The following is a 24099-nucleotide window of genomic DNA, read 5'->3' on the forward strand; positions in this document are numbered from 1 at the left end:
TGACCACTGTCGATTCGAGTTTCGGAATGCTAAGTTAGATCCTTCTTGAGTCACTTTAGTCTTTCTTTACTCAGATTGTTGATCGATCGCACGCACTTGTGTCAGTTTGGTCAACACTAATCGAGCTGAAACATCTCTCATAAAGTTACTCGAGGGTTTAAACAGTGTTCAAATTGGGGGGAGGGGCATAAACATTAAGGGGGAAAATGATTCTAATAAACACAATTATAAATCTGCATGTGTGGAATGAATGAAAATGACTTTAACTGGGTGTGATTCGCCTCTTGTTCAGTATGAGGCTCTGTCTGTGGATCAAGGAATGTGGTACAAAATATCATGGTTTTGAAAAATTGAGCTATTGATCTCCTTCAGATTTTTTGGAGGGCCACTTTCCTGCTGAGTGTAGCTCCAAAACACCCTGCTGGAAGTCTAGTAACGTTGGTCATCAAGCCCTTGATTAGCTGGCTCAGGTGTGTTTAATTAGGGTTGGAGCTAAACTCGACTGACCTTGACACCCCTGGGGTTTCAAGTGAAAGAATTGCTATATTTTGTTAATATGAACCATAGACTAAAAACAAGTTTGATGTGGATATTTTAAACAAACTGTTCAAAAGAGTCGATTCACATAAATGAGTCAGATTCGTGTGAGTGAGGAACACAATCGACATCATCCAAGAGCGACTAAAGGAGGCGTGATTCGTATGCGACGCATCTCGCGCATGTCTACTGTTGAACCAAGGCAGAAGGTTTAAAGAAAGATTAATAGCTCAATCGTTCAAAACCATTTGATACACAGACAGAGCCTAACTGCGTGCCCAAGAGGGGTGAGACTGAAATTTTGTAATAATTTTAATGAGATCTGAAAACATTGCTTTAGTTAACTGTCTCGGTAACGCACTACAATAACTTGTAGTAATTCGTGAGTAAGTTAGTAGAAAAAATATACTAAACGAAATGTTCTTGTACCTAACGTTACTGGACTTCTGCACGAGAGTTCAATGCACGTTATCTGGTGTGTAATCCTAGTTGTATCTTCTATCGACAGCCTTGCATTCAACATGTATCACAACAGCTCTCAGAAGAAATTCTGGACTTACGAGAAAGAGGAAAACCTGGATAAATTAAGACTAGAAGCTAATCGGAAGTTTTGTTTAAAAGGCATGTCTAGTGGTAAGGTAAGTGACACCTGCAGGGATTCTCTATATGTATTTATTTTACATGCTAGACTACAAAATATCTATCTATCTATCTATCTATCTATCTATCTATCTATCTATCTATCTATCTATCTATCTATTTTTAAAGTATCTGTACAGTAATTCAGTCATTTATAGTGTTAACCGCATAAACATCAATCACACTTTGACTTTGTTCTGTCTTTCAGCCTGGAATAAATGAATCCATGTTTCTTGATGAACAAGAAGAGAAAGTGCTTTTCAGACACTATGAAAATAGACTGCTAGAATTCTGCGCCATGTTCAAGCCTATGATGCCTAAAACTGTTGTGGTAATAATGAATATCACTTTTATCAGTTAAAGGTGGGATCATCTAGCGTGCCGTTCTGGCTCTTTGTATTTTAAAACCTGTATATGAATTTCAGGGCACAGCTTGCATGTATTTTCGAAGATTCTATTTGAACAACTCTTTAATGGAGTATCACCCTCGGACAATAATGTAAGTGTATTGAGTTGAATGAGATGTACGATCATGAGTTATTAAAGTTCTGACCTCCAAGTCCTATTTTGCAGGTTGACCTGTGCATATCTGTCGTGTAAAGTGGATGAGTTTAATGTGTCCTGCACTCAGTTTGTGGGGAACCTTCCGGAGAGCCCTGCAGGACAGGAGAGGGCTCTAGAACAGATTCTGGAGTATGAGCTGCTGCTCATCCAGCAGCTCAGTTTTCACCTTGTTGTTCACAATCCTTATCGGCCCTTGGAGGGCTTTCTAATTGATCTGAAGGTGAAGCTAAAGTCTGGTTGTAGATCGTCCCACCCCAAATGCACATTCTTGGTTGAACCAATGTTATAATGTCGGGCTGCACATTTAAAAAAAGTTGCTAAACATTATTTAAGGGCATTGTTTCTCTATTCTCAGACCAGATACCCATTGTTAGAAAACCCAGAGATGCTGAGAAAGAGTGCAGAAGACTTCCTCCACAGAGCAGCAATGACGGATGCCGGGCTCCTCTTCTCTCCGTCTCAGATCGGCCTCACTGCCGTCCTCAACAGTGCTGCACGTGCTGGCCTCAAGATGGAGGCGTAGGTTCCTCCTTCAGCATTGAGATTCTAGCAGTTGAGATGGTAGGACGTTAAAAAGTATTTTCTTTGACATTTACAGATATTTGACCGAATGCATGGGGCTTAAGGAGGATAAAGAGACCCTCTCAAAGATGTATGAGTCAATGAGACGTAAGTATTCTTCTTGTCTTTTTTTTTTAACTGTTAAAATGTTACTAAATAAGGGATGAATGCCAAAAACTTCTGCAAAACCACCATAAAAGGTCTCCGATATTCAGTGGGTAAATCTGTGGCCTGTAATTTCATCAAAATGATTTTATGAGAGGTTTATTTCCTGAAAGATCTATTGTGTTGTGAAATGCCATTTTGATGAATACCGATCCATTCGAACCCTTTCATACCTTTACCCTATGAAGACTTCATGTACACTACTCAGAAGTCTAGAATGATTTGACTGAATTTATATTTCTAATGGTCATAAAAACCTTTTTATGTAAAGACTTAAATGGCCAACAGACATGTAACACTGAAGACTGAAGGAATGGATGCGGAAGGCTCAGCTTTGCATCACAAGAATAAAGTACGGTTTAAAATTTATAAAAAATTATTTGAAATACTTGTTACTTTAAATACTTTTTCACTATATTTTTGATTAAATGCAGCCTTGGTGAGTGAATTCTTTCAAAAATATAGAGAGAACTTACCAACGTAGTGTACTGTATATCCATCCATCAGAAGTTTTGATTTGTTATATGTTGTGCATAGTAACTTATTGGACAAATTAGTTATTTGGAAGTTTGCTGTGCTGAGGATACAATGTCATCAAAGATTATTATTTACCTGTTATTGATGCATTTAGGATATAAATGTACAATGTGGACCATAATATTGTGTCTGTTTTCGTTATAGGAATAACTAGTCTTATTAAAGCATATGAGCTTCCCAGAGCTGAGGAGGTCAATACCTGCAAACAGAAACTGGAAAGGATTCATGCTGAATTTGCCACAAACTTGTGAGTATTTGCTGGAAAATATAAAATTGATGCTACAACCCGTGTTTAATTCGATCAGTCTGTTTAAAAAGCACACAAAATGAATCATACTAAGAGTTTTATTCAGCCAGGTTAGTAATTTTTTTTTTTTTGTATCTAAGATGCAAAAGTAGTTGGTTTTTGAGTATAAAATAGAAAAATAAAAATGCGTGAGCTACCTGAAACACACACACACACACACGCAGACAAAAGGTAAATCTGCATCATACTTTTCATAGATTTGCTGGGTCATAAAATGCAGCTAAATGTACCACAGTGAACAACGCGAGCGGTTTCAAGTCAGGTGTAGTGAATATACACCTTCTTCCACTAGCATTGATATATCACCATGTTTTTAGGACATGGCACATTGGTTAATCCAGACTTGTACTATGGTAATCACTGATTACAATGATGTATATCAGAGTACCATGGTATTGCCATTTCTACTGTGTAATGGTACCGTCGCCATACAATGCATCTACTTGTCAAATCGACCAAAGGGCATTATAAAAACGTAAACTGGAGATAAGTTTTGAGGTTTTAGATAATTCAATACGTAGTAATACACATCAAGAAACAGCCAAATTAACTGAGTTTGACAAACACAAACAGGCTGATATAATATGAGATAGTTTTCTAGTCCATAGGTGTTGATGGTTGACTCCTTTATGATGTGAAATAAACCAGGAAGCCCACCATCTGCTTGCCCCATTCTGAGGAAAAGTTTTAAAATGAATATGAGCTGGAGTTTGTTGTCATTGTAGGTTAGGTGGAAGAACAGGGGGAAGGTTATTAGAAGTGAACGCATGCACCAGCCTTGTGTAATCTATCCTCCAAAATTGAATCGGTCTCACTGATCAGCTCATGTATCACATACAAACACTGGTTTGGAGATAAAAGCCAGGATCCAGCATCATTTCAAGTGAAGCAGCTCAGAAGGTAAGATAGGAATCTTTAGATCTAAGCCTACCTGCATCTGAAACCGCAGTTGAAAATTGAGTGTAGAAGGTTTCTTAAGGCTTGCATCGTAAGTGCATCTCGCTTCCCTGATGGACAAGAGCAATGCAGTGCCAAAGTTCTTGCTTGCTACAGATGCCAGTCAGTCTAGGGCTCACGGCTCCCAAGTTGATTTTGCAGACGTCTCCATGAGGGGTTAAATCAACAGGCATTTCAGATTTACGCTCCGTTTTGGTTATTCTGTTGAAGATTTCCGTGTAGGAAAATCCAATAGGTAATTTCTTCAGAAATAACATCTCTACGCATCTCTTTGATGGCTCAATTTTGAATCTGTTGGTTTGAGAGATTGAGATCGGCAGTGTGTTGCCTAACTAGAGTCCGAGCATCCACCTTATTCTTGCTGTCTTCGCTACCAATGTTTTCTCTCAGAGGATCTGGATCGTGGTTGCTACAGCCATAAAGGTACATTCAGTTCTGCAAAATAAAGACAAAATTAGGCATGGTGACCTTTCAGGATTAAGTCTTGAGGGATTGATGATAAGATCAACTTGATCTTCACAGTGTGTGCATAGAATTTCTTCTAGTTCACAACAGTTATAAAAGTCTGATTATTTCTGTTGATACTACAGTTAAAGAGCAAATTGACAGATGAAAACTACATACGATTGTGTAGAAATAGAGTTATGAGCTACGATGTTGCACAAGTTTGCATGCTTACATGTGTGTGAGAGTGATGGGTCACTAAAGACAGTTACTAAATGAATGCAGTCTTCTGACGATGACGGTTTATGGTTCTGATGCTTTCCTCTGTCCATGTCCTTCAGGAAAAGAAAACATGGATATGAAGATGATGATCACGTCGTGAAAAGGCAGATGGTTGCTGAGGAAGTAAGTTTATTTGAAGATCATTTGTTCCTCCGATGCACATATTCGGCTACCGCTTGATGCGTATGGATTTTCTGTTTTGCAGGAGTGGACTGATGAGGATTTGGATGCATTGTGATGATGAAATAGTTTTTTTAAATTGGCAACATCCTCAACAGTTATTTCATTGAACAGTTTTGAGTTATTCCTATTGCCATCAGTGACGGAGGATGCAATTGTCAAACTAGATTTGTAAATATTTCAGCAAAAGTCTTCTGTAAAAATAAAAAAAATATTTTTTTATTGTTCACAATTGTTGGGTTATTTTATTAACACAATATTACCAAGAGCATAGTGCATTTACAGTACTGTTCAAAAGCTTGGGGTCAGTATTTAATGTTTTTTAAAGAAATAAAAGCTTTTCAGCAAGGAAGCGTTACATTGATCAAAAGTGACAGTAAAGACATTTATGCTTCAAAAGTATTAAAAAAAAAAGTATCATAGGTTCCACATAATGGTTTTCAGCTGACAAAAAATAATAATAAAAAATTTCAACAAATGCATATTAAAATGATTTCAAAAGGCTCACGTGACACTGAAGACTGGAGGAATGGCTGCTGAAAATTCAGCTTTGTCAACACAAGAATAAATTACATTTTAAAATCCACTGGATGAACAAGAATTGCCTGCAATTTCAATTACTGCTGTAACATTTGTACTTTTTTCAGCCTTTTAAGTTTTCTGGGTTTTGCTCAATAGATACATAACAAATGCTGTTGATAACCATAATAATGGTCCTTTATTCAAAACCAAGAACTGAAAACAGACAAAAACTCGGAAGTCTTATTTTCAAAAGCCATTTGCATGAGCTGATCTGAGACAGTCAGTACTTTATAAAACATTTTTAATAAGTGCATGCATTCCTGATACAATCTGTACTAAATTTTACTGCTGTAAACTTTTATTTTTTTTTACCTTAAATTTTCTCCTGAGAATGTGTCTGGCTTTGAATGCGTCTCAGGGAAGACTGAACCAATCAAACATTGTACAATATGGAAAACAAATCCAGTTACCTCAAATTATATACTCCTGAATCCAGCAAAAGAATTTATTGTTCTGAAATAAAATAATCATACTCTCTGAGGATGATTAAAAAAAAAAAAAACTCCAGTCTACAGCACAATTTAAACGGAACAGTAAAAAGGAAAAAAAGAACACTAGGCTGAGCACATTTTGCATATTCATAGCCATGTAAATCAGTAACAAAATTACAGTATAAAAAGCATTTTAGCTCATAATCCAGTTATAGAGGAGAATCGTTGCAGCCTTGTGTCAGTTCCGTTTCAGATCAAGCAGATGAAGAGATACACTTTTGCAGCCTGTATTTAAAAACCTCATTCTGTTGACTTGATGGGTCATTCGTTTGACCCCTCTGTTAAACCGATATGTACCCAAGATACCGAGAGCAGTCGAACCTAACGAACTGGTCGTGTGATTATAAAGTCATTGGTGAACGGACTTGTTTTGCAGCTGTAGTTTGCATAGTTCTCGTGGCACAGACAATGAGGCGGAGGAAACGGGATTGATGGAAATACGTGGAGGGTGGGAGCTGGCATGGGGATGAGGGTGGAACATGCTGGGATCCCATTGGCTACTCCATGAAGATAGAGACAAACTGACAGATAAAATGACGGAGGTGGAACTACCTGGTGATGTTGGATATGGCATATTGCTCCTGTTTCTGCTGGAGGAGCTCAGCGATGGCCAGCAGCTTCTTCAGCACATGCTGTGAAGAAAGGAAAAAGCCAACAAGCAATGACTGCATTGAAATGAAGTGAAGCCAAAGGAAATGCATTTTTTTTTTTTTTTCTCGTTTTCTTAAGATCACAACTTGTGATGCTGACAGACATTTTCTGGTCTCTGGTGGCCTTTTCATTAATGTTTACTGAGCTTCAATGATGCATAAAAACAACTAGATGGAGAACAACAGAACTGAAAAGAGTCAACACCATCTTAAAACTGCAGCACACATGAACTACAGGCCTCAGTAAACTTCCAAGGAGCCTCAAGATCACCTTATATAATTTAAAGTAAGATTAAACAATTTAAAGTAAATGTTTTGAATAATTTGATGACCGGCTGACTGCACATTATGTTTTATCTATGCCCTAGCTTTACTTATCTTAAGAGAGACACATACCTGCTGTACTCCTCTCTCATTGCTGAGGGTGCGAAGTTCATCAGAATGAGTAGCACAGATCTCATGCAGGGCAGCAAGGTCACGGGACAAATCAGTCCTAAAGTGCTCAGTAGATTCCGGGAGATCAGGAACATTCTGGAGAAACAGTACAGAAAGAATGTTATAGGAAAGCTACTTCACACAGAGCTCACATACGTAGCCGCAGACAACCCATGCTGCTTTAAAAATGGATTCAGGGCAGTTTACCCCCAGCTCATCCAGAAACATGATCATCCTTTCTTTGTTGTTCTTGATGAAAGGATTCACCCCCTCCATATAAGGCTCCTGCAACACATCACCACAAATGCATCTCAACATTAGCATTCACGGGACTATTTGACCTATTCAGCTTTACTCATTTTCTAGCAGTGTGAAAATCCAAATACCTTAGCACCAAATTCCACCAGATTGGCCAAGTTCTGCACAGACTTTGCTACCAGGGTGAGCGTTCGGCCTGCTGTGGAGGATGGAGGGTCTGCAAAGACAAGACACATTTTCAGCATTGCTGATATCATACTTAACAAGTTTGGGTACTGATGTTCATTTCATTTTGTACACTTTTTTTGGACATGACTTTTACACATTAAAGGGGTCATATGATGCAATTTAAATTTTTCCTTTCTCTTTGGAGTGTTACAAGCTCTTGGTGCATAAAGAAATTCTATAAAGTTGCAAAGACTAAAGTCTCAAATCCAAAGAGGTAGTCTTTATAAAAGTTACGAGTCAACCATGCCCTATTAAAATGACTCGTTCTAACTCGCCTCTATGTCTCCGTCACCATGTGGTGACATTGGCACTGCCAAATGTTCACGCAAACAAAGGCAGCATAACTTTTATTCTTGCTGTTGCCGCCACCACCACCATGTTGTTTAGACGCTGTGTTTCATTGTTAAAGCGAAACTACTTTGTTTGGCCTTCCAACAGAGGACAAAACTAGAAATCAGTGGTTAAGTTGTATTTACAACACTGTTCCAGAACAGATGAAACCAAAAACCGTATTTTCCGGACTATAAGTCGCACCTTTTTTCATAGTTTGGCTGGTCCTGCGACTTATAGTATTCAGACATGTGCAGTGCATTTTACGGAGGACGAGGACTGTTTCCTGTGAGGGTAGCCTACGATGCCGATGTCTGTTTTTATAAAGTGGCAATATCAACTTTGCAAGTACAGTCTTGCGCTTCTGACTCACAGCGTGTTAGTACGTTTACATATTTAAAGAATTTGCCACTGATGATTCAAACGTGAGTTTTGAGCAGCGTAGAGTAGCGCTTGTTGTTTGTCATTTCTCCGATCACAAATGCAGGTATCTGCGACATGGCTTTATGTTTAAGCAGCGCGATATGCAGGACAACATGTAAAAATACAGTAGAAGTCATTATAATTAGTAAGTATGTCCCTACTGGATGCAACAAATGCCTCGCTTGTAATGGGTTTCATTGTTTCTATTTCGTCGTGCCTGGACACGTCACTAGGGTGTAACATTTCCGTCACAACCTTGAGACATTCAGCCAATCACAACACACAGTATAGCTGGCCAATCAGAGCACATCTCGCTTTTCAGACTGATGAACTTTGCAAAAATCAATGTCTTTCAGAAATGTGGGGCATAGAGGAGCAACAATAATGTACATTATGTGGTTTTTGAAACGTAAACCGCATAAACGCATTGCATTACACCAAATACACAAAAATAATTTTCTTTTCAGCATCGTCATATGACCCCTTTAAAATTCAGTCTTTTTTTTGTCGTATCACATTAACTTGGGTTTGCTAATGTAGTCTGTTGTTCATTAGCTTAACTAAATAGTCTATGAAGTCTAATGGTAACTAAAACTGACAATATATTTGTGGAAACTGGGCTACATCTTTTTTTTTTTTTTTTTTTTTTTACCTTTGCTGTATAGAAAAAGAAAATAATCTACTGACCCCAGACTTTTGAACCCAAAAATTCTCAAAAAATGTAAACATCTATGAATTTGAACACTTCTAAACAACTTCATATATACTTAAATCTGATAACCTGAAGGCACAGAGTACTTTGCCTCACTATGACATTTTTTTTGCCTTTTACACATTTGGACCGTTAAGTGCTCTTCTATCAGACTGATGCTAAGAGGTGCAGAATGAAATATCTGAGTGGGTACTTGACCTATGCTGCATCTGAAAGAAGCACTCACCAGCAATGATGTTGAACATTCTGGGGTTGAGAATGGCAGGGCAGATGAGCCTCAGGAAGACAAAACCACTGGAGGACAGAGGCAAACACATTTTGACACTTTGCAAGATGTTCCTTTGTAAACAGGAGCAAATGTAGCTTGATAATGTGTTACCTCACAACTCGGGTTCTCATCGTAGTGTTGGTAGGCCATTTCTCTTGCACAGACTTCTGTAGACAGCCATAGATGTACCTCAGGGTCCTTTGACGGGGAGGAAAAAGACAAACTATGAATACTGAGGCCGTATAAACAGCATTTTATGATAAAAAAGTATATAATCAATTTAGTATGACATAATAAGGATGCACTGAAATAAAAAATCTGGTCTATATGATAAGCTAAAAATTATTTTCTTGTTGTGCCTGACCAATAAAAACACACGTTAAAATTTTATTTTGTAAAAAAAATAAAAAAATAAACATGTTATATTCAAGCATATTGAATTATATTATAGTGATTTTTTTTTACGTGTCAGTAAAGACATTTATAATGCTACAAAAATTTTAATAAATACAGTTCTATTGAACTTGCTATTCATCAAGGAATTTAAAAAAATGCATCACAGTTTCAACAATAATATTAAGCAGCAGCTTTTAAAATTGATAGTAAAAATAAATGTTTCCTGAGCAGCAAATCAGCACATTAGAATGATTTCTGAAGGATCATGTACCACTGAAGAAAGGAGAAATAATGCTGAAAATTCTGCTTTTGCCATCACAGGAATAAATTACATTTTAAAGTATAATAAAACAAAAAACATGTATTTTTATTTGTAATATTATTTCACAAAATTACAGTTTTTACTGTATTTTTTTATCAAATAAATGGCTCCTTAGAGATCATAATAGACTACTTTTAAAACATAAAAAAATCTTTCCAATCTTAAAAGTTTTACTAGTAGTGTATATTACATAAGAATATATTCTGTTAAAGAATTAATATTATTGCATTGTCCATTTAAATGAGTAATTCAAAATCTAAATTAAATATCTAATCTTGACCTAGAAATATTCAATATTTGGCAAATAAAATATAATAAAAAAAATAAAATAAATAAATAAGTTTTTGCATCCCTACCCTACATAGAAGTTATTTTAAAGCTGCAGTAAGTAAATTTTGTAAAAAATATCTTTTTTTAAATATTTGTTAAACCTGTCATTATGTCCTGACAGTAGAATATGAGACAGATCATCTGTGAAAAAAAATCAAGCTCCTCTGGCTCCTCCCAGTGGTCCTATTGCCATTTGCAGAAACTCCATCGCTCCCGGTAAAAAAATAACCAGTCAGAGCTGCGGTCCGTAACTTTGTTTGTGTTCAAAATGTAGAAAAATGTATATAATAAGCAAGTACACCATGAATCCATTTTCCAAACCGTGTTTTTAGCTTGTCCTGAATCACTAGGGTGCACCTATAATAAGTGTTTATATTCGGACTATTTTAGATTGCTTCGGGGGTACCGCGGCGGAGTAACCCAGTACCTTTGTGATTCTTCATAGACATAAACAGAGAGAAGTAGTTCCGGCTACGATGTTCTTCCGCAAGACGCAAGCAGTTCTGTTTATTAACCGCTAGAGCATCAAAAGTTACCTACCGCAGCTTTAATGAAACGTTATGCCATGGGAAATGGTACAGTACCACATTTATAACTTTGTATTACAAGGCAGTAATGCTGATAGGACACTGCATGGTGATGTGCTATCATGCTTACGGGGGCAAGATTTCAGCAGCCATGAATATCTTCTCCACCAGCTCCGACAGGATGTTGAGTAAATGAGCTAGATTCAGGTTAACATCCTCATTCTTCTCCAGTTTAGACGGGTTCAGCTATGGAGGAAGACCAGAAAACACTTCACAAGAGGGAAAGGGTTTCTCACTGCTAGTCTAATTTATTCACTATTCAACAGAAACCCAACAAAAGCCGATTTGCCCAAAGCTTTAGGGAGGGAACATGTTGATGGATTTGGCTCAGAAAACACTGAACACAACACATCAGAACAAGGAGATGAGGACCTCTACAGATCTGAGGCACAATGAAGCATGATGTTAACAGAGAGACATGATCGTTGTGTTTAGTTCCATTACTTCACAGGACTGCTTGCTCTCCATGATCTTCAGTATGGTGTCTTTGAGTGCGTGGTGGACGAAAGGAGTTGCTGTGGCCTTCATGTACTGCTCCATCAAAGTACTGGCCAGAGTCGTGGCACGGAACAGTGTCGTGGCTTCATCTGCAACACCAAAACAAAAAGATAAATTGTAGGGATGTTCACGATAAACAATGGCCAATTAAAAAAAAGGTGCACAATCCTTTTTTATAGCAATGAATTAACGTTACACTAATCATTCCGTTTATACTGAACAGTCTAAACCTTTTAAAATTCTGTAGAAAATGTAAATGACTGTATCATAAAATAAATTGTTCATTTAAATATATAAAATTACATTATAATTACACCACTATTCAAAAGATTCTGGTCAGTAATCGTTTTTTAATGATTTTTAATGGAGGCTAACCAAGGCTGCATTTATGAGATCAAAAATAGTCCAAATGTAATATTGTGAAATATGATACCAATTTTAATTAATTTATTCGAAAGGTAGAATATTTGGAATATTTTAAAATGTAGTTTATTCCGGTTATTTCCTTCAGAAATGATTTTAATATTTGCTGATTTGCTGCTAAAGAAACATTTTTTTATATTTTTGTGGAAAGCGCGATAATATATTTTTCAGGATTCTTTGATCAACTGAATATTAATTAGGCCATGCTAATGTTGCTTCATAACCTTCCTGCATAGTCAAGTCACGATCTAATTAATATTCATGAGTCAAAGTTTTACCATCATTGAAAAATCCATCCACATACCATCAGCACTCCTAATACTGGTATCGTGACAGCTCTTCTCTGAACACACTGCACATTTTCAATGTTACTGATTGGTCAGTCTATTACATAAACAATCGTTCATTGTCTGAAAAGTGGCTCTGTATAAAATGCACAAATAAAACTGTCAAAGCTTTGTTATGCGGCTGAAAGATGATGAACAAGCCTGAGGGAAGCTGCCTAGCCTCAGTGCAGCTGTGACATCTGTTTGCTGTTGAATACCGGAACTGTGAATATTACAAAGAGAGCCCTACCCTCCATATTAATTTCTCTGTCATTCAACGTCCTCAGTAGTGGAGCTTCGACTCGCTCGTGTCTTAAGATACGGAGCAGGATGCTGGCCAGCAGGGTGCGGTCCTGCCCACACACGTGAGCCAACGCATAGATCACATGATAGTCTCTCTGCAGGATGAGCTGGGGATGGACAGTGAGAGAATGTCAGCAAAAGATACTTTTATCATGAGGTTAAGTGACAGTAATAGTTCAAACCTAAAATCCTTTAATATCAGATCATATCTTCAACTACAAGGCTACATCCCCTTCTGTGAAAAGTGTAGAAAATGACCATGTGTAAGCACACCTCTTTGAATTCACTGTACTCTTCCTCAGGCATGATCTTCTCCATGGAGTATCGCACTCTTACTCGGAGTGAGCCTGGCTCGATTCCCTTCAGCGGCACATAGGAGCTCAAAGGAAACCACTCATCGATCATCTGGCCCCTCTGCAGTTTGCTCAGCTGGCAACGCATGAACACTGAGACAATATAGAAGAGACACTAATTAGAGAGGAGCAGAAGGCCTGCTTTGCTTCATCTAGTACCAGCAGAGGGCGCACTTTTGCAAGGAAAAGTAGCACAGGGGATGTTAAAGAAAGTCGAAATTGAAATTGAGCTCTATGGTAATCAATAGTCAATTACCACAGACAATAACTTATACAAACTGATGAAAAAATAAGTCTCAAATCAAGTTGCATTAACAATTAAAATGAATAGACCCAAGCACAAATCATAATTCTATTCAATAAACTACTGCTCTAGGTTTGGGGTCAATACTTCTATTCAGCAAGGATGCATCTCTGTTTCAGATTTCAAATAAGCAGGTTTCTTTTTTAACCTTCGATTCATCAACAAATCCCCGAAAAGAATGCATCATGGTTTCCACAAAAAATGTTTTGCAAATATAATGATAATTAATAATAATAAATGTTAATAATAAAAGCACCAAATCAGCATATATATATATATATATATATATATATATATATATATATATATATATATATATATATATATATATATATATATATATATATATATATATATATACACACACACACACACACATTCCTTTTGTCACACCAGCCACTCAAATGTCTTACTGTATACAGTTTTATTTTTGTGTGGTTAACACAAAGACTTTTTTGCAGTCAGAAAACCATCCTTATATTCAAAATCAATAACAACAAAAGTCATCTAGTCAGTATCTCATTTCAGTATCTAAAATAGCTTGCAGTGTTAATATTTAGACCAAGTGTGAGGTATTCTCAAAATACATTTAATACAATAATTAATTATATGGAAATCAACAGGTAATGATACTCACAGATGTCACTTTCTTTGCTCTTCTTGGACTTGTTGCTTAAGCTTATTTCAAATCTGTTGATTTCGCTCGACAAGTCACTGTGAGAGAAGAACAGTCATCGGAACCTTAATCGAGCATCACTTTTTCAAAGCCTCCCAATGAGTCTTGAGAATCACGATGAACTCACTCAAAGATGAACTCCTCGGTGAACACAGGGTTCTGGCCCTCTCTAGGATGAGTCTTGGCCACCTGCACACTGTTCAACGAGATGGTGCAGTAGGGGTTGGTGAAGTGTTTGATGGGAAGTTTGTGGGCCTCCTCCACATACAGTACTAAACTGCTAACCTAAGGTGAGAGAATGACATGTAAATGTTAGATATGTCTGTGCTCCGTTATGAATAAGTGATGAGATGTCAGAGGCAGATGACATGTGGAGCTCTTTTCTAAAAATATGCCTGTGGTAATGAAGATGATGATGTTCTTGTTAAATTAAGCCGAAACTGCGTGACTGGGATCAGGTGCTCTGAAAGCGGTTTTCATCATCCTGCTCACCAGCATCCAGACAGCTCAGCTGTGGCCCCTTCTGACAGCACATTCAGAGTCATCCGAACACCTTAACTCATGATTACAGGAACGGAAGCTGGCACTTAATGAAAACTGTGAGACTTCTCTCTTACCTGACGCAAACGCTTGCTGAATGTGATCTGCAAGGGTTTCCTAAGGTTACTGCAGAACGTCTGCAAGCATTTCATCCATTCCTGTGAATGCAGGACACAAGGTTTGTTTAATGACTTTCGTTATTTAACACTTTTACACAGGCTTGGTTCAGACATGCAGTAAACTCAGCAGTAACAATTATGTGGAATTTGTCAAATCTGTTTAGTGTGTGTTTAGTGTGTAGTGTCTTATTTTCTTTTTAATTTGGGTTACATTTGAAATTATTTTTTATTTATAAACTAATACCTTTATTAAGATAGGATGTGTTAAATTGATCAAAATTGTCAGTAAGGACACAAAATACAAAATATTTATATAAGTTACAAAATATAATGTTATTTCAAATAAATGTTGTTCTTCTGAACTTTCTATTCATCAAGGAAGCCAGAAAACAAATGTAGCATGGTTTGCACAAATATTAAACAGCACAACTGTTTTCAACATCGTTAATAATAAGAATTCTTTCTAATGCACCAAAAATTTGAATGATTTATAAACTATCATGAAATACTAAAGTAATGGCTGCTGGGAGTTTGCCATCATAGGAATTAATTACATTTTTAAATATATTCAAATTGAAAATCTTTTAAAAAATAAAAAAAATATTTGACTGTCTTTTCTGTATTTAATGTAGCCTAAGCGAACTTTTACTTTTAATAGATTTGTACATTTTTCAAATTAGTGTATATATATATATATATATATATATATATATATATATGAGAGAGAGAGAGAGAGAGAGAGAGAGAGAGAGAGAGAGAGAGAGAGATGTAGTACCTGTGCCAGTTCAGGTGTCTCCCCAGCAAAGTAGAAAATGTACTGCTCCTCGCTAAAGTGCTGAATCACAACCTGGAAACAGTTTGGCCTGGGCAAAAAGACAACATCAACATGAAACAAGTGCATCAATATTGCTCCTCGGTAAACTGGCCCCAAATACTGTGGACACTTAAGCTATACTTAAATGTTTGAATCTTAGAAATGTCTTTCTAAATATGCATGCAAAATATCATACCAAGCGCATCTGCAAACAAATAATGATCAGATTTAAGGACACCAGGGACTTGAGTTGCATTATAATTTCATACCTGCCAAACAGACTGTCGTGGACCCCGTACACAGAGCAAACGCTCAGATCGATTAGTCCCTTGGGTTTGGTGGCTCGTTTCTCACTCTCAAAGTAAATGAGCTGAGCGTCGTTGCCCTCCAGGATGAAGTACAAATGCTTCCAGCGCTTACCCTTACCTGTGGAAGTACAAGTGAAAATGTCAGCAAGATGCTTCAGACACATTAATCTACTTGAACAGTTCTGTTTAAAAATTCTGTTTAAAGCAGCCAAACCACGGGAGAATATCTGATTTATGTCATGAATTTAAAAGATAAGTAAATTAATTATTGCACAAGGAGCCTGTATGATAAAATATTTTACTAAACATAAAACCAGCTGAATACGAAATACAGCAACAGCTTAAAGGGTTAGTTCACCCAATAATCAAAATGATGTAATTAATAACTCACCCTTCATGATGTTCCAAACCCGTGAGATCTCCGTTTATCTTCGGAACACAGTTTAAGATATTTTAGATTTAGTCCGAGAGCTCTGTCCCTCCATTGAAACTGAGTGAACGGTATACCGTCCATGTCCAGAAAGGTAAAACAAACATAATCAAAGTAGTTCATGTGACATCAGAGGATCAGTTAGAATTTTTTGAAGCATCGGAAAAAAAATTTGGTCCAAAAATAGCAAAAACTACGACTTTATTCATCATTGTCTTCTCTTCCGTGTCTGTTGTGAGAGAGTTCAAAACAAAGCAGTTTGTGATATCCGGTTCGCAAATGTATCATTCGATGTAACCAGATCTTTTTGAACCAGTTCACCAAATCGAACTGAATCGTTTGAAACGGTTTGTGTCTCCAATATGCTTTAATCCACAAATGACTTAAGCTGTTAACTTTTTTAATGTGGCTGACACTCCCTCTGAGTTCAAACAAACCAATATCCCGGAGTAATTCATTTACTCAAACAGTACATTGACTGAACTGACGTAATGGCGTCATTGGCGATGATTCAAGTCTTCGGTTTACCTGAGCTCATAACATTAGCACAGAATCAGTTCAGAATCAATCACCAAAAGAATCAGTTCAGTTCAGACGCTCTGTGTGTCGGTCTGCTTCACGCTGAATCACACATGCGCAGTATCATCAGTTCAATGGTTCACGAATCGGACGCGTCTGACAGATATGGTTCTTGACTCGAGAACGAGTCAATCTTTCTTTTGTTATCTGGCTCGGCTCTGTGTTCATCTTCAGTTCTCTCTTCACAGCAGTTCAGTCAGTGTACTGAGTAAATGAATTACTCCGACAATGCTGAATAAAGTCTTGATTTTTGCTATTTTTGGACCAAAATGTATTTTCGATGCTTGAAAAAATTCTATCTGACCCTCTGATGTCACATGGACTACTTTGATGATGTTTTTCTTACCTTTCTGGACATGGACAGTAGACCGTGCACACAGCTTCAATGGAGGCACTGAGAGCTCTCGGACTAAATCTAAAATATCTTAAACTGTGTTCCGAAGATAAATGGAGGTCTTACTGGTTTTGAACGACATGAGGGTGAGTTATTAATGGCCATTTAGATTTTTGGGTGAACTAGCCCTTCAATGTCAACAAGAAACAACAGATTTCAATTTGATTCACAAGCTCTTGATTTGAGTCAAATTTTTAGAATAATTTAAATATGTCAGTTGGTTATTTATCAGGTTCAGTATGTGTCAATTTTTCAAAGGGGAAAAGTCCATCAAGTTCATGGACACTGAATGACTCTTCTGAGCGAAGTTTACCTGTTTTATCGCCCTTTTTCTGCAGAAAAAAAATTGACTGATTATATGAGACATGATGCATTTCTGTAATTTATACTGTCTTTTAACATATTTCATAATGTTAATTCTTGTTTATTTGGTACTGTAACTAGTAGATCTGTCATGCCACGTTAAGCACCAAATAAACATTAATTGTTAGAAATTTCCTGATAAAGCTGGCATAATTTGAAAGCCAAGACTTTGTTTTATATCACAAGTACCAGCACAAAAGCTTATCGTGACTGTTTAATGACAAGCATCCTGCAGTTCATGTTTCGTGAAGTTCTGTTCATGCATCAACTGAAAACAGTAAGAGACTAAAAGATTTCTGGGAACTTAGGATTGAAGAATCAATAAAAATTGACAATGGATTAAAACAACCAAGCCCTAATCAGAACTCTATAAAAATAAATGTGGCAATGCACAAAGAGGTGTATATCGGCTAAAATACTTACGAAACAAACAGGTACTCACTTCCTCATTTATTCTTATCATCAATTGTTAAGAGGAAATTGAATTTGTACATGTGGAGCCTGTATAATGCAGCCAGGATTTGAGACATGAAGATTTTAGCACACATTAAACCCCCTGAATATTAAATACAAACAGCTGAATACTAACCAGACAAGATGTCAGAACTAATTCAGATTCATAGCCTTTGATCAGTGAGCACACCCCACAGAGCGCCGAATCTCTTATTAAGCAAAGTCTCTGTCAATGAACAGGACAGCTGTGTTCAGGTAAAAGCGTTGCTGTTTGTTCTGTGTAGCTGATCCTGAGCTGACTGTGATGAGTCTTCCTGTGCATTTCACAGGTGATCAAAGACTGTCATGGTTTGACAAAACCACACTCACATGGGGCTTATGTGCTACAAATTACCCACATCCTCTCGTCCCACTGAGAATGACTGAGCACTGAATTCAAATGTAACAAATGTGTGTCAAAGAGCCTGATAACAAGTAAAAAGTCAATGGATGCAGCTGGCTGCATTAAAGTAGCCTGCAGTACCTTTGTTGAAGAGAAGATATCCTTTCTTGACAATGTTTTTGTAGAAAGCATCTTTTGTTTTCCGTCGAATAGTGTTATAGATTTCTCTGCCGTCGACAAAGTCGGAGAGGACTTGCTCTTTTTGCTAGATGGCAAAAAGGACACAGTATTATGCTTATTATTGAGACTATCTTCAGTGATTTCTGATATCTGAGTTTATTGGTATGAGCTTTCATTTACCTGGACCGAGACAGGATCTTTTAGAGTGTAGCCCTCCACGATCTGCTCTTTTCGGTAACGTTCGATAATATCGTCAACACTGCCAGGAAAAGCATTGTTTAATTAGAGACCAGCTAAATGTAAAGCGGAGTGGCTTTTAGTACTATGTGTAAAATTACATAGTGTTACATTTTTATTAAATCAGCTCTGCAGCATAATATATGGGACCGGGTTTAATCTCTAAAATGCTTTGTTCAGCATCAGGCAGCAAAAATATTCGGACAGGCATATTTTTAGAGTATATGACTGAAATCTGTTTAGTTATTATTAGTGTGAGTATAAATGGGGTTTGCATGCAAGTTAATTAAAATAAAATTTTGTGCATGTTCTAAATTATTCACCTATCTATGTAATAATCAAACACTTAAGTTAGATGTGTTCTTTTGTATACAGTTGTGGAGCAAGTTTTTAATCTTTGCAACCAAATCATTAATATCATAATTGTAAAAAAAAAAATGGAAATCCTTTTTTAGCGATCATTGTGCAATATGCAAACACTGCTATTTCCTGATGATGGAATCCAACATGGTGCCCTCTGCTAACTGCTTTGCGTGGTATTGCTATGCTTTTGTTTGGATATTGCTGTTATGTATGTGCACACATTCTGTTACTATTGTTGGTGAGCTCACCAGGAAAAATCCCAGACAACTATGTTGTCATAGCAGTGAACTATTGTATTGTATTATAAGATGAGAAGACAAAAAGGTGTTTCAGAGCAGGATATGAGGTTCTGTTTTCAGGCAGACCACACAGGATGCTTTCAAGTATTGGCACTTTAAAGCATTAGTCTGCAGTCTTACCTGTCATAGTACCGCCCTCCCATCATGTACTGGTTGTTGGGAGTGGGGCTAATCTTGAACCTTTGGATGTTCTCATTGGTACGAAAGAAGAGGGAGTAGTCGCCCGGTGTGTTGTCTGATGGCCTGACTAGAAAGCTGCAGACCTGACCAACTGAACAGAGAAGCAGCATATTAGAGGTGGTTTAAAACAGATTTAATTGGAAGTTTAAATAATGCCAGCTTCTGTTATCCTCTAATCTAATAGTTATCTTTAATGAATTTCCCCTTTATGTTTGGGGGGGGGGGTATTAAGAGTGTGTAATCTAAGATAATAAAGCCAAATACGGGTCTAAAAATTACTACAAATTATGCATATAATACCTTATAATGAAGCCTTTAATGCATTAATAAATCAAAAGTGCAAAAGTCTGTTCCTGCCACAAAACAATTGTATAACTTCAGTGGGTTTGGAATGACATGAAGGAGTAAATGCACTGATAGGCAGACAGTTATTTTGGCTAATAACAGATAAAAGACTAGCATATGATAAATGTACATTCACTTTGACATTTGCTAAAGATTAACTTTAATTAAGATTAAAGATTAACTTTAAGTGAGTGTTAGATAAGGGCAAAGGTAATCTAAATATAGAGAATAAACATGTATAATTAAATATCCAATATCAACCGAACACCTTTATTAATTTTTTTTATTTTTTTTATTTTTATTTTTATAGAATATTGGCAAATAATTACAGAAGCCTGTTTCTGCCACAGAATAAAATGAGATAAAAAAAGGTAATTGGAAGTTTGACTCTCACAGACTTTTTCCCTCAAATCTCTGAATTTATGTCACGCAACTTTAAATTCACATTGCAAAATTGCGAGATATAACTTTAAAATTTGTAGTAAATGCAATATGTAGTTTTGCAATTGCAAGAAATTAAAGTCAGAATGGTGAGATAAAAATCGATTTAAAACCAGAATTGCGAAGAAACACACACTTATAAATAATCATACATTTTTCTTTAGGAGGAAACTATTACTTTAATAATGTCAAAATATATGTTAGTGAAATTCATTGCTGTCTGGTTGTAGCACATCATCTGATATCACCGATATTTTTTTTATTATGTTTATTACACAAACATGTAACAGCCAGTGGTTTATGTCACACTCATGTACCTGTCATTAGCAGGTTGTATGCTTCTTGTTTGCTGATCTTCCTGTGGTACCAGCTATGAAGATAAAAAAGGAAAAACAAGAGGAAACAGGAAATGAAACACAAGCAAGCAGGGCAGAGAGGGCAGCACCCCAGGCCTCTGTGAGTCAGAGCAGCGTACTACGGTCACAAACCCGCCTCTATCAAATCAACAGCCTGAGGCTCAAACACTCAGATTCATACACATAAGTGCAATATTTTCCCCTGATTCTGCACATGTTTCTTCTGCTATTGTACAATGAACTAAACTTAACTGGGCAGAAGAGATCTACATGTGAAACTACAAGTGGGTCACAGAGAGAATTCTCACTTCTTGATTTTGGTCAATTTGGATACGATTATTAGTATTAGACAAAGAGGACAAGCTTTGGCTGGTTAACATGAACAGTTTACAATTAGATGTTGTAAAACACCATTCTGAGGGCAAAAAGCATGTTGCTCTATTGACAGTTATTCAAAAATAACCATATATTCGGACCAAAAGGCAAAAGATAAAAATCACAATTGTTTTTTTTTGTTTATTTTTTTCCAAGTAAATGTTTCACCAGTTCCCATTTTTAGAGGGCTATTATAAGGTCAAAACAGGCTTGTGCGATAGTCCCGTAGGCAGTGTGCCAACGATAGCCCTATTACATTTCGAGTGTCCCGAGTTCAAGTCCCAGCTCGAGGACTTTTCCCGATCCTGCCACCCCCACCCTGCTTCGCTTCCTGTCAAAACTTAATGTCCTATCAAATTAAAGGTAAAAATGGCAAATGAAATAATATATATATATATATATATATATATATATATATATATATACTTACATTTTTCCCTCATGGGGATCCTCTTCTCGTCCCTGAGAATAAATTCAAATCAATCTATGAATCAATGTGTGAATCCTCAGGAAGTTTACTGGAATCTTTTGTAAGGAGCTTTCGAAGAACAAAAGCTCAGAGACACTTACCACCTCCTCCACAAGATCATCCACGATAAGGCCCTGTTCTTCTGTCCGAACATTGGTTACCCACATCCAACCGTCATCCAGTTCATTGTGAACGATAAAAATGTCTCCTTTGAGAAAACTTAAGACAGACAATAAAGTTTAGGATTATATAGAAGAGTAAAAACTGAACAATAGAATGAAATGATCGCAGAAATTCCAACAAATTGTTTAAGATTATAAAGGCTATAAAAACTTGTTATTTTTCAGATCAGCTTTTTGAAAAAGCTTCTGCATTTTGAATGTAACAGGAATAATAATTGTGAAATGTTTCCCAAAATATGTTTCTCAAATAATGAAGTTACTAGAGGGTTCCTGTAAGAGGTAATACTTAATGATATTTTGAAATTGCTTTTTCAGAATTATAAGGCGGCTTGAAATGTTTAAATTAGGTAGGGACTTAGTCCGTTACACAGGATTTTTCCAGCTTTTATTGCAATCTAAATTGCTTGCTTTTTGTAACTTTCTGTAAGAGCCACTGAACACCACAGAGGAAGAAGATTATTCCAACCAGCGAATCATCTCATCCCTGGTCCAGGAGAACCCCAGCTCTACACATTTTTGATGTCTCCCTTATTTAACACCTAATTTCTGTCAGCAGCTCATTACTAGAGGCTCCAAGACCTTAACTGCATCCAAGTCTGCCAGCTTCACTTCTATTAAGTACATGGAATGAATAACCACGTCCAAATACTCATTAAATGGCATGCAAAAATACTAAAAAATGACTTTCATCTGACAGTGTAATGCACACTTTAATATTGCATGAGGACACAGGAAAGTCTTCTTATACATAAATGGTGGGAAACAGCATCATTTGTCATTTTTAGACCCGCACTTAGACTCGTTAGCTTATATTACAGAACACACTTTTAATACTTTTTTTTCCAAGCCTTAAAGGGGAAATCATTCAAGATAAGTATTAGTTTAAAGGATAACAGAAGCTGGCATTATTCCTAATATTAATTCCAATAATTTTAAATGTTAACACAGACTTAAACAGAGGTTGCATTATTGAATTTATTCTGCAACTACATTGCACAATATGGTTGAGATTCATGCTTGGATTTACTATATTTTGTGACATTAAACATGCAGAAAAAAGTCTGAATCCTGAAATGCGAGAGAGGGTTTTTATACCTGATTTCATCAGTTTCTGGCACTTTGGTGTATGGAAGTATGGCCCTCACTCGCCGCCTGTCCTCTACTGGCTGTAAGGAGAATGAAATGTTAAAGCAGCACCACAAGGGACCACAGCACATACTACCGCTATGGTGATCAGCACTGACAGATTAACAAAACCTAATCTGGATGCACAACCTCAGATATAGCAACAAATAACGAAAAGCACATGGACGCGTTATCAATTGTAAAGTTAGAAGTTCTGATGTACCTCTGGGGGAGCCACTGGAGATGACAGTTTTTCACCTTTCAGTAGGCAAGACACATAGCTGTAGTAACCAATGAGGTCTGACAGGGACGAGAAGCGCCGTCCACCGATGTAGTAATCTCCACACATCGCAATGATCCTGAACACACACACAAAGCAGAAACGGTTTCGCCTTTCCGCAAATACAACAGGAGCACATAAGCACTTGTAGTGGTTGTAAAACTCAAGTTTTGCATGTTTACTGAAATGTAAGAGCTTTAGTCAACTGCAACATGACAATGCGACTCTCAAGCATTTGCCATGGAGAATTAAAATTGATATATTACTGGAAGAGTTGTTTGTTTGCTTATTGTTTGTGTCATTATGAGCTGCACAAGTTGGTTCATTATAGATGAAAAATGGCTTGAACTGTAGGTTCTTCCAGGTTTAAACTAAATGACAAATAATGTCAACCGTATGAAAAAGCTATAATGTGCAGCCACAATGTTAGGGTGCTGGAATGGGTTTTCAGGGAATTGCTATGTGGTTGCTTTACCGGCCCAAGTCACCTCTAAGTCTCTGTAATATTCTGATCTTTAGATATGTGAATGTGTACTGTGGCAAGGTTCAGTGTGCTTGATCCTGACAGCCCAGCTCACCTGAAGTGATTGACCACATTGGTCACACTGAGAAATGACAGTACAAAGGATCCAGGCCGGCGGTCGCTTTCCCTGATGAGGTAGCTGCCCGGTACCCGAGCCTGACGCAGTCGCTCTTCTGCAATGGTTCTGTCCAACATTCCATGGTACCATCTGAAAGAAAGCAAGCCAGCACAGATGACGGAAGTTAGTCGACAGTAAATCAGATTTTAGTGTCTTCCTCTATTTGGTCCATCAGC

The 24099-nt window shown here is 37.0% G+C and overlaps 2 protein-coding genes across 4 annotated transcripts in view; one reads left to right on the plus strand and one right to left on the minus strand.

Moving 5' to 3' along the window:
* Positions 1-282: 282 nt before the first annotated feature.
* Positions 283-5405, plus strand: LOC127999398 (cyclin-H). Of its 2 annotated transcripts, none has more exons than XM_052592182.1 (10): positions 283-923; positions 1046-1175; positions 1385-1507; positions 1602-1675; positions 1750-1960; positions 2096-2259; positions 2339-2409; positions 3148-3250; positions 5053-5116; positions 5199-5405. In XM_052592182.1, exons 2-10 carry the CDS (start codon positions 1059-1061, stop codon positions 5229-5231), a joined length of 960 nt encoding a protein of 319 aa, XP_052448142.1. In that variant the 5' UTR covers positions 283-923; positions 1046-1058; the 3' UTR covers positions 5232-5405. The 2 variants fall into 2 exon arrangements, with proteins under 2 accessions (XP_052448142.1, XP_052448141.1); XM_052592181.1 differs by having other exon boundaries at positions 285-824.
* Positions 3335-24099, minus strand: part of LOC127999356 (ras GTPase-activating protein 1-like) — a 34632-nt gene continuing 13867 nt past the window's right edge. Inside the window, exons 2-27 of one of the 2 annotated variants that reach the window (XM_052592178.1) lie at positions 23861-24013; positions 23226-23361; positions 22973-23043; positions 21797-21914; positions 21657-21688; positions 20813-20865; positions 19650-19800; positions 18811-18889; positions 18592-18715; positions 15811-15967; positions 15503-15590; positions 14686-14766; positions 14196-14353; positions 14030-14106; positions 13009-13181; positions 12683-12842; positions 11630-11772; positions 11256-11371; positions 9662-9748; positions 9509-9576; positions 7718-7806; positions 7539-7616; positions 7293-7427; positions 6799-6878; positions 4947-5046; positions 3335-4702 (exon numbers count right to left, since the gene is read on the minus strand). In XM_052592178.1, coding sequence (XP_052448138.1) covers positions 4983-5046; positions 6799-6878; positions 7293-7427; positions 7539-7616; positions 7718-7806; positions 9509-9576; positions 9662-9748; positions 11256-11371; positions 11630-11772; positions 12683-12842; positions 13009-13181; positions 14030-14106; positions 14196-14353; positions 14686-14766; positions 15503-15590; positions 15811-15967; positions 18592-18715; positions 18811-18889; positions 19650-19800; positions 20813-20865; positions 21657-21688; positions 21797-21914; positions 22973-23043; positions 23226-23361; positions 23861-24013 — 2671 coding nt within the window. In that variant the 3' untranslated portion in view covers positions 3335-4702; positions 4947-4982. The remainder of the gene's footprint in view (positions 4703-4946; positions 5047-6798; positions 6879-7292; positions 7428-7538; positions 7617-7717; positions 7807-9508; positions 9577-9661; positions 9749-11255; positions 11372-11629; positions 11773-12682; positions 12843-13008; positions 13182-14029; positions 14107-14195; positions 14354-14685; positions 14767-15502; positions 15591-15810; positions 15968-18591; positions 18716-18810; positions 18890-19649; positions 19801-20812; positions 20866-21656; positions 21689-21796; positions 21915-22972; positions 23044-23225; positions 23362-23860; positions 24014-24099) is intronic. The other variant, XM_052592179.1, reaches the window with a different exon arrangement.

This window comes from Carassius gibelio, chromosome A5 (genome assembly GCF_023724105.1).
Source record: "Carassius gibelio isolate Cgi1373 ecotype wild population from Czech Republic chromosome A5, carGib1.2-hapl.c, whole genome shotgun sequence".
Taxonomy (NCBI): Eukaryota; Metazoa; Chordata; class Actinopteri; order Cypriniformes; family Cyprinidae; genus Carassius; species Carassius gibelio.

Coding starts and splice junctions, on each gene's coding strand:
- LOC127999398 (XM_052592182.1), top strand. CDS start 1,059: ATGTATCACAACAGCTCTCAGAAGAAATTCTGGACTTACGAGAAAGAG. Junction 1,176..1,384: donor AAGGCATGTCTAGTGGTAAG/GTAAGTGACACC, acceptor TCTGTCTTTCAG/CCTGGAATAAATGAATCCAT. Junction 1,508..1,601: donor TGATGCCTAAAACTGTTGTG/GTAATAATGAAT, acceptor TATGAATTTCAG/GGCACAGCTTGCATGTATTT.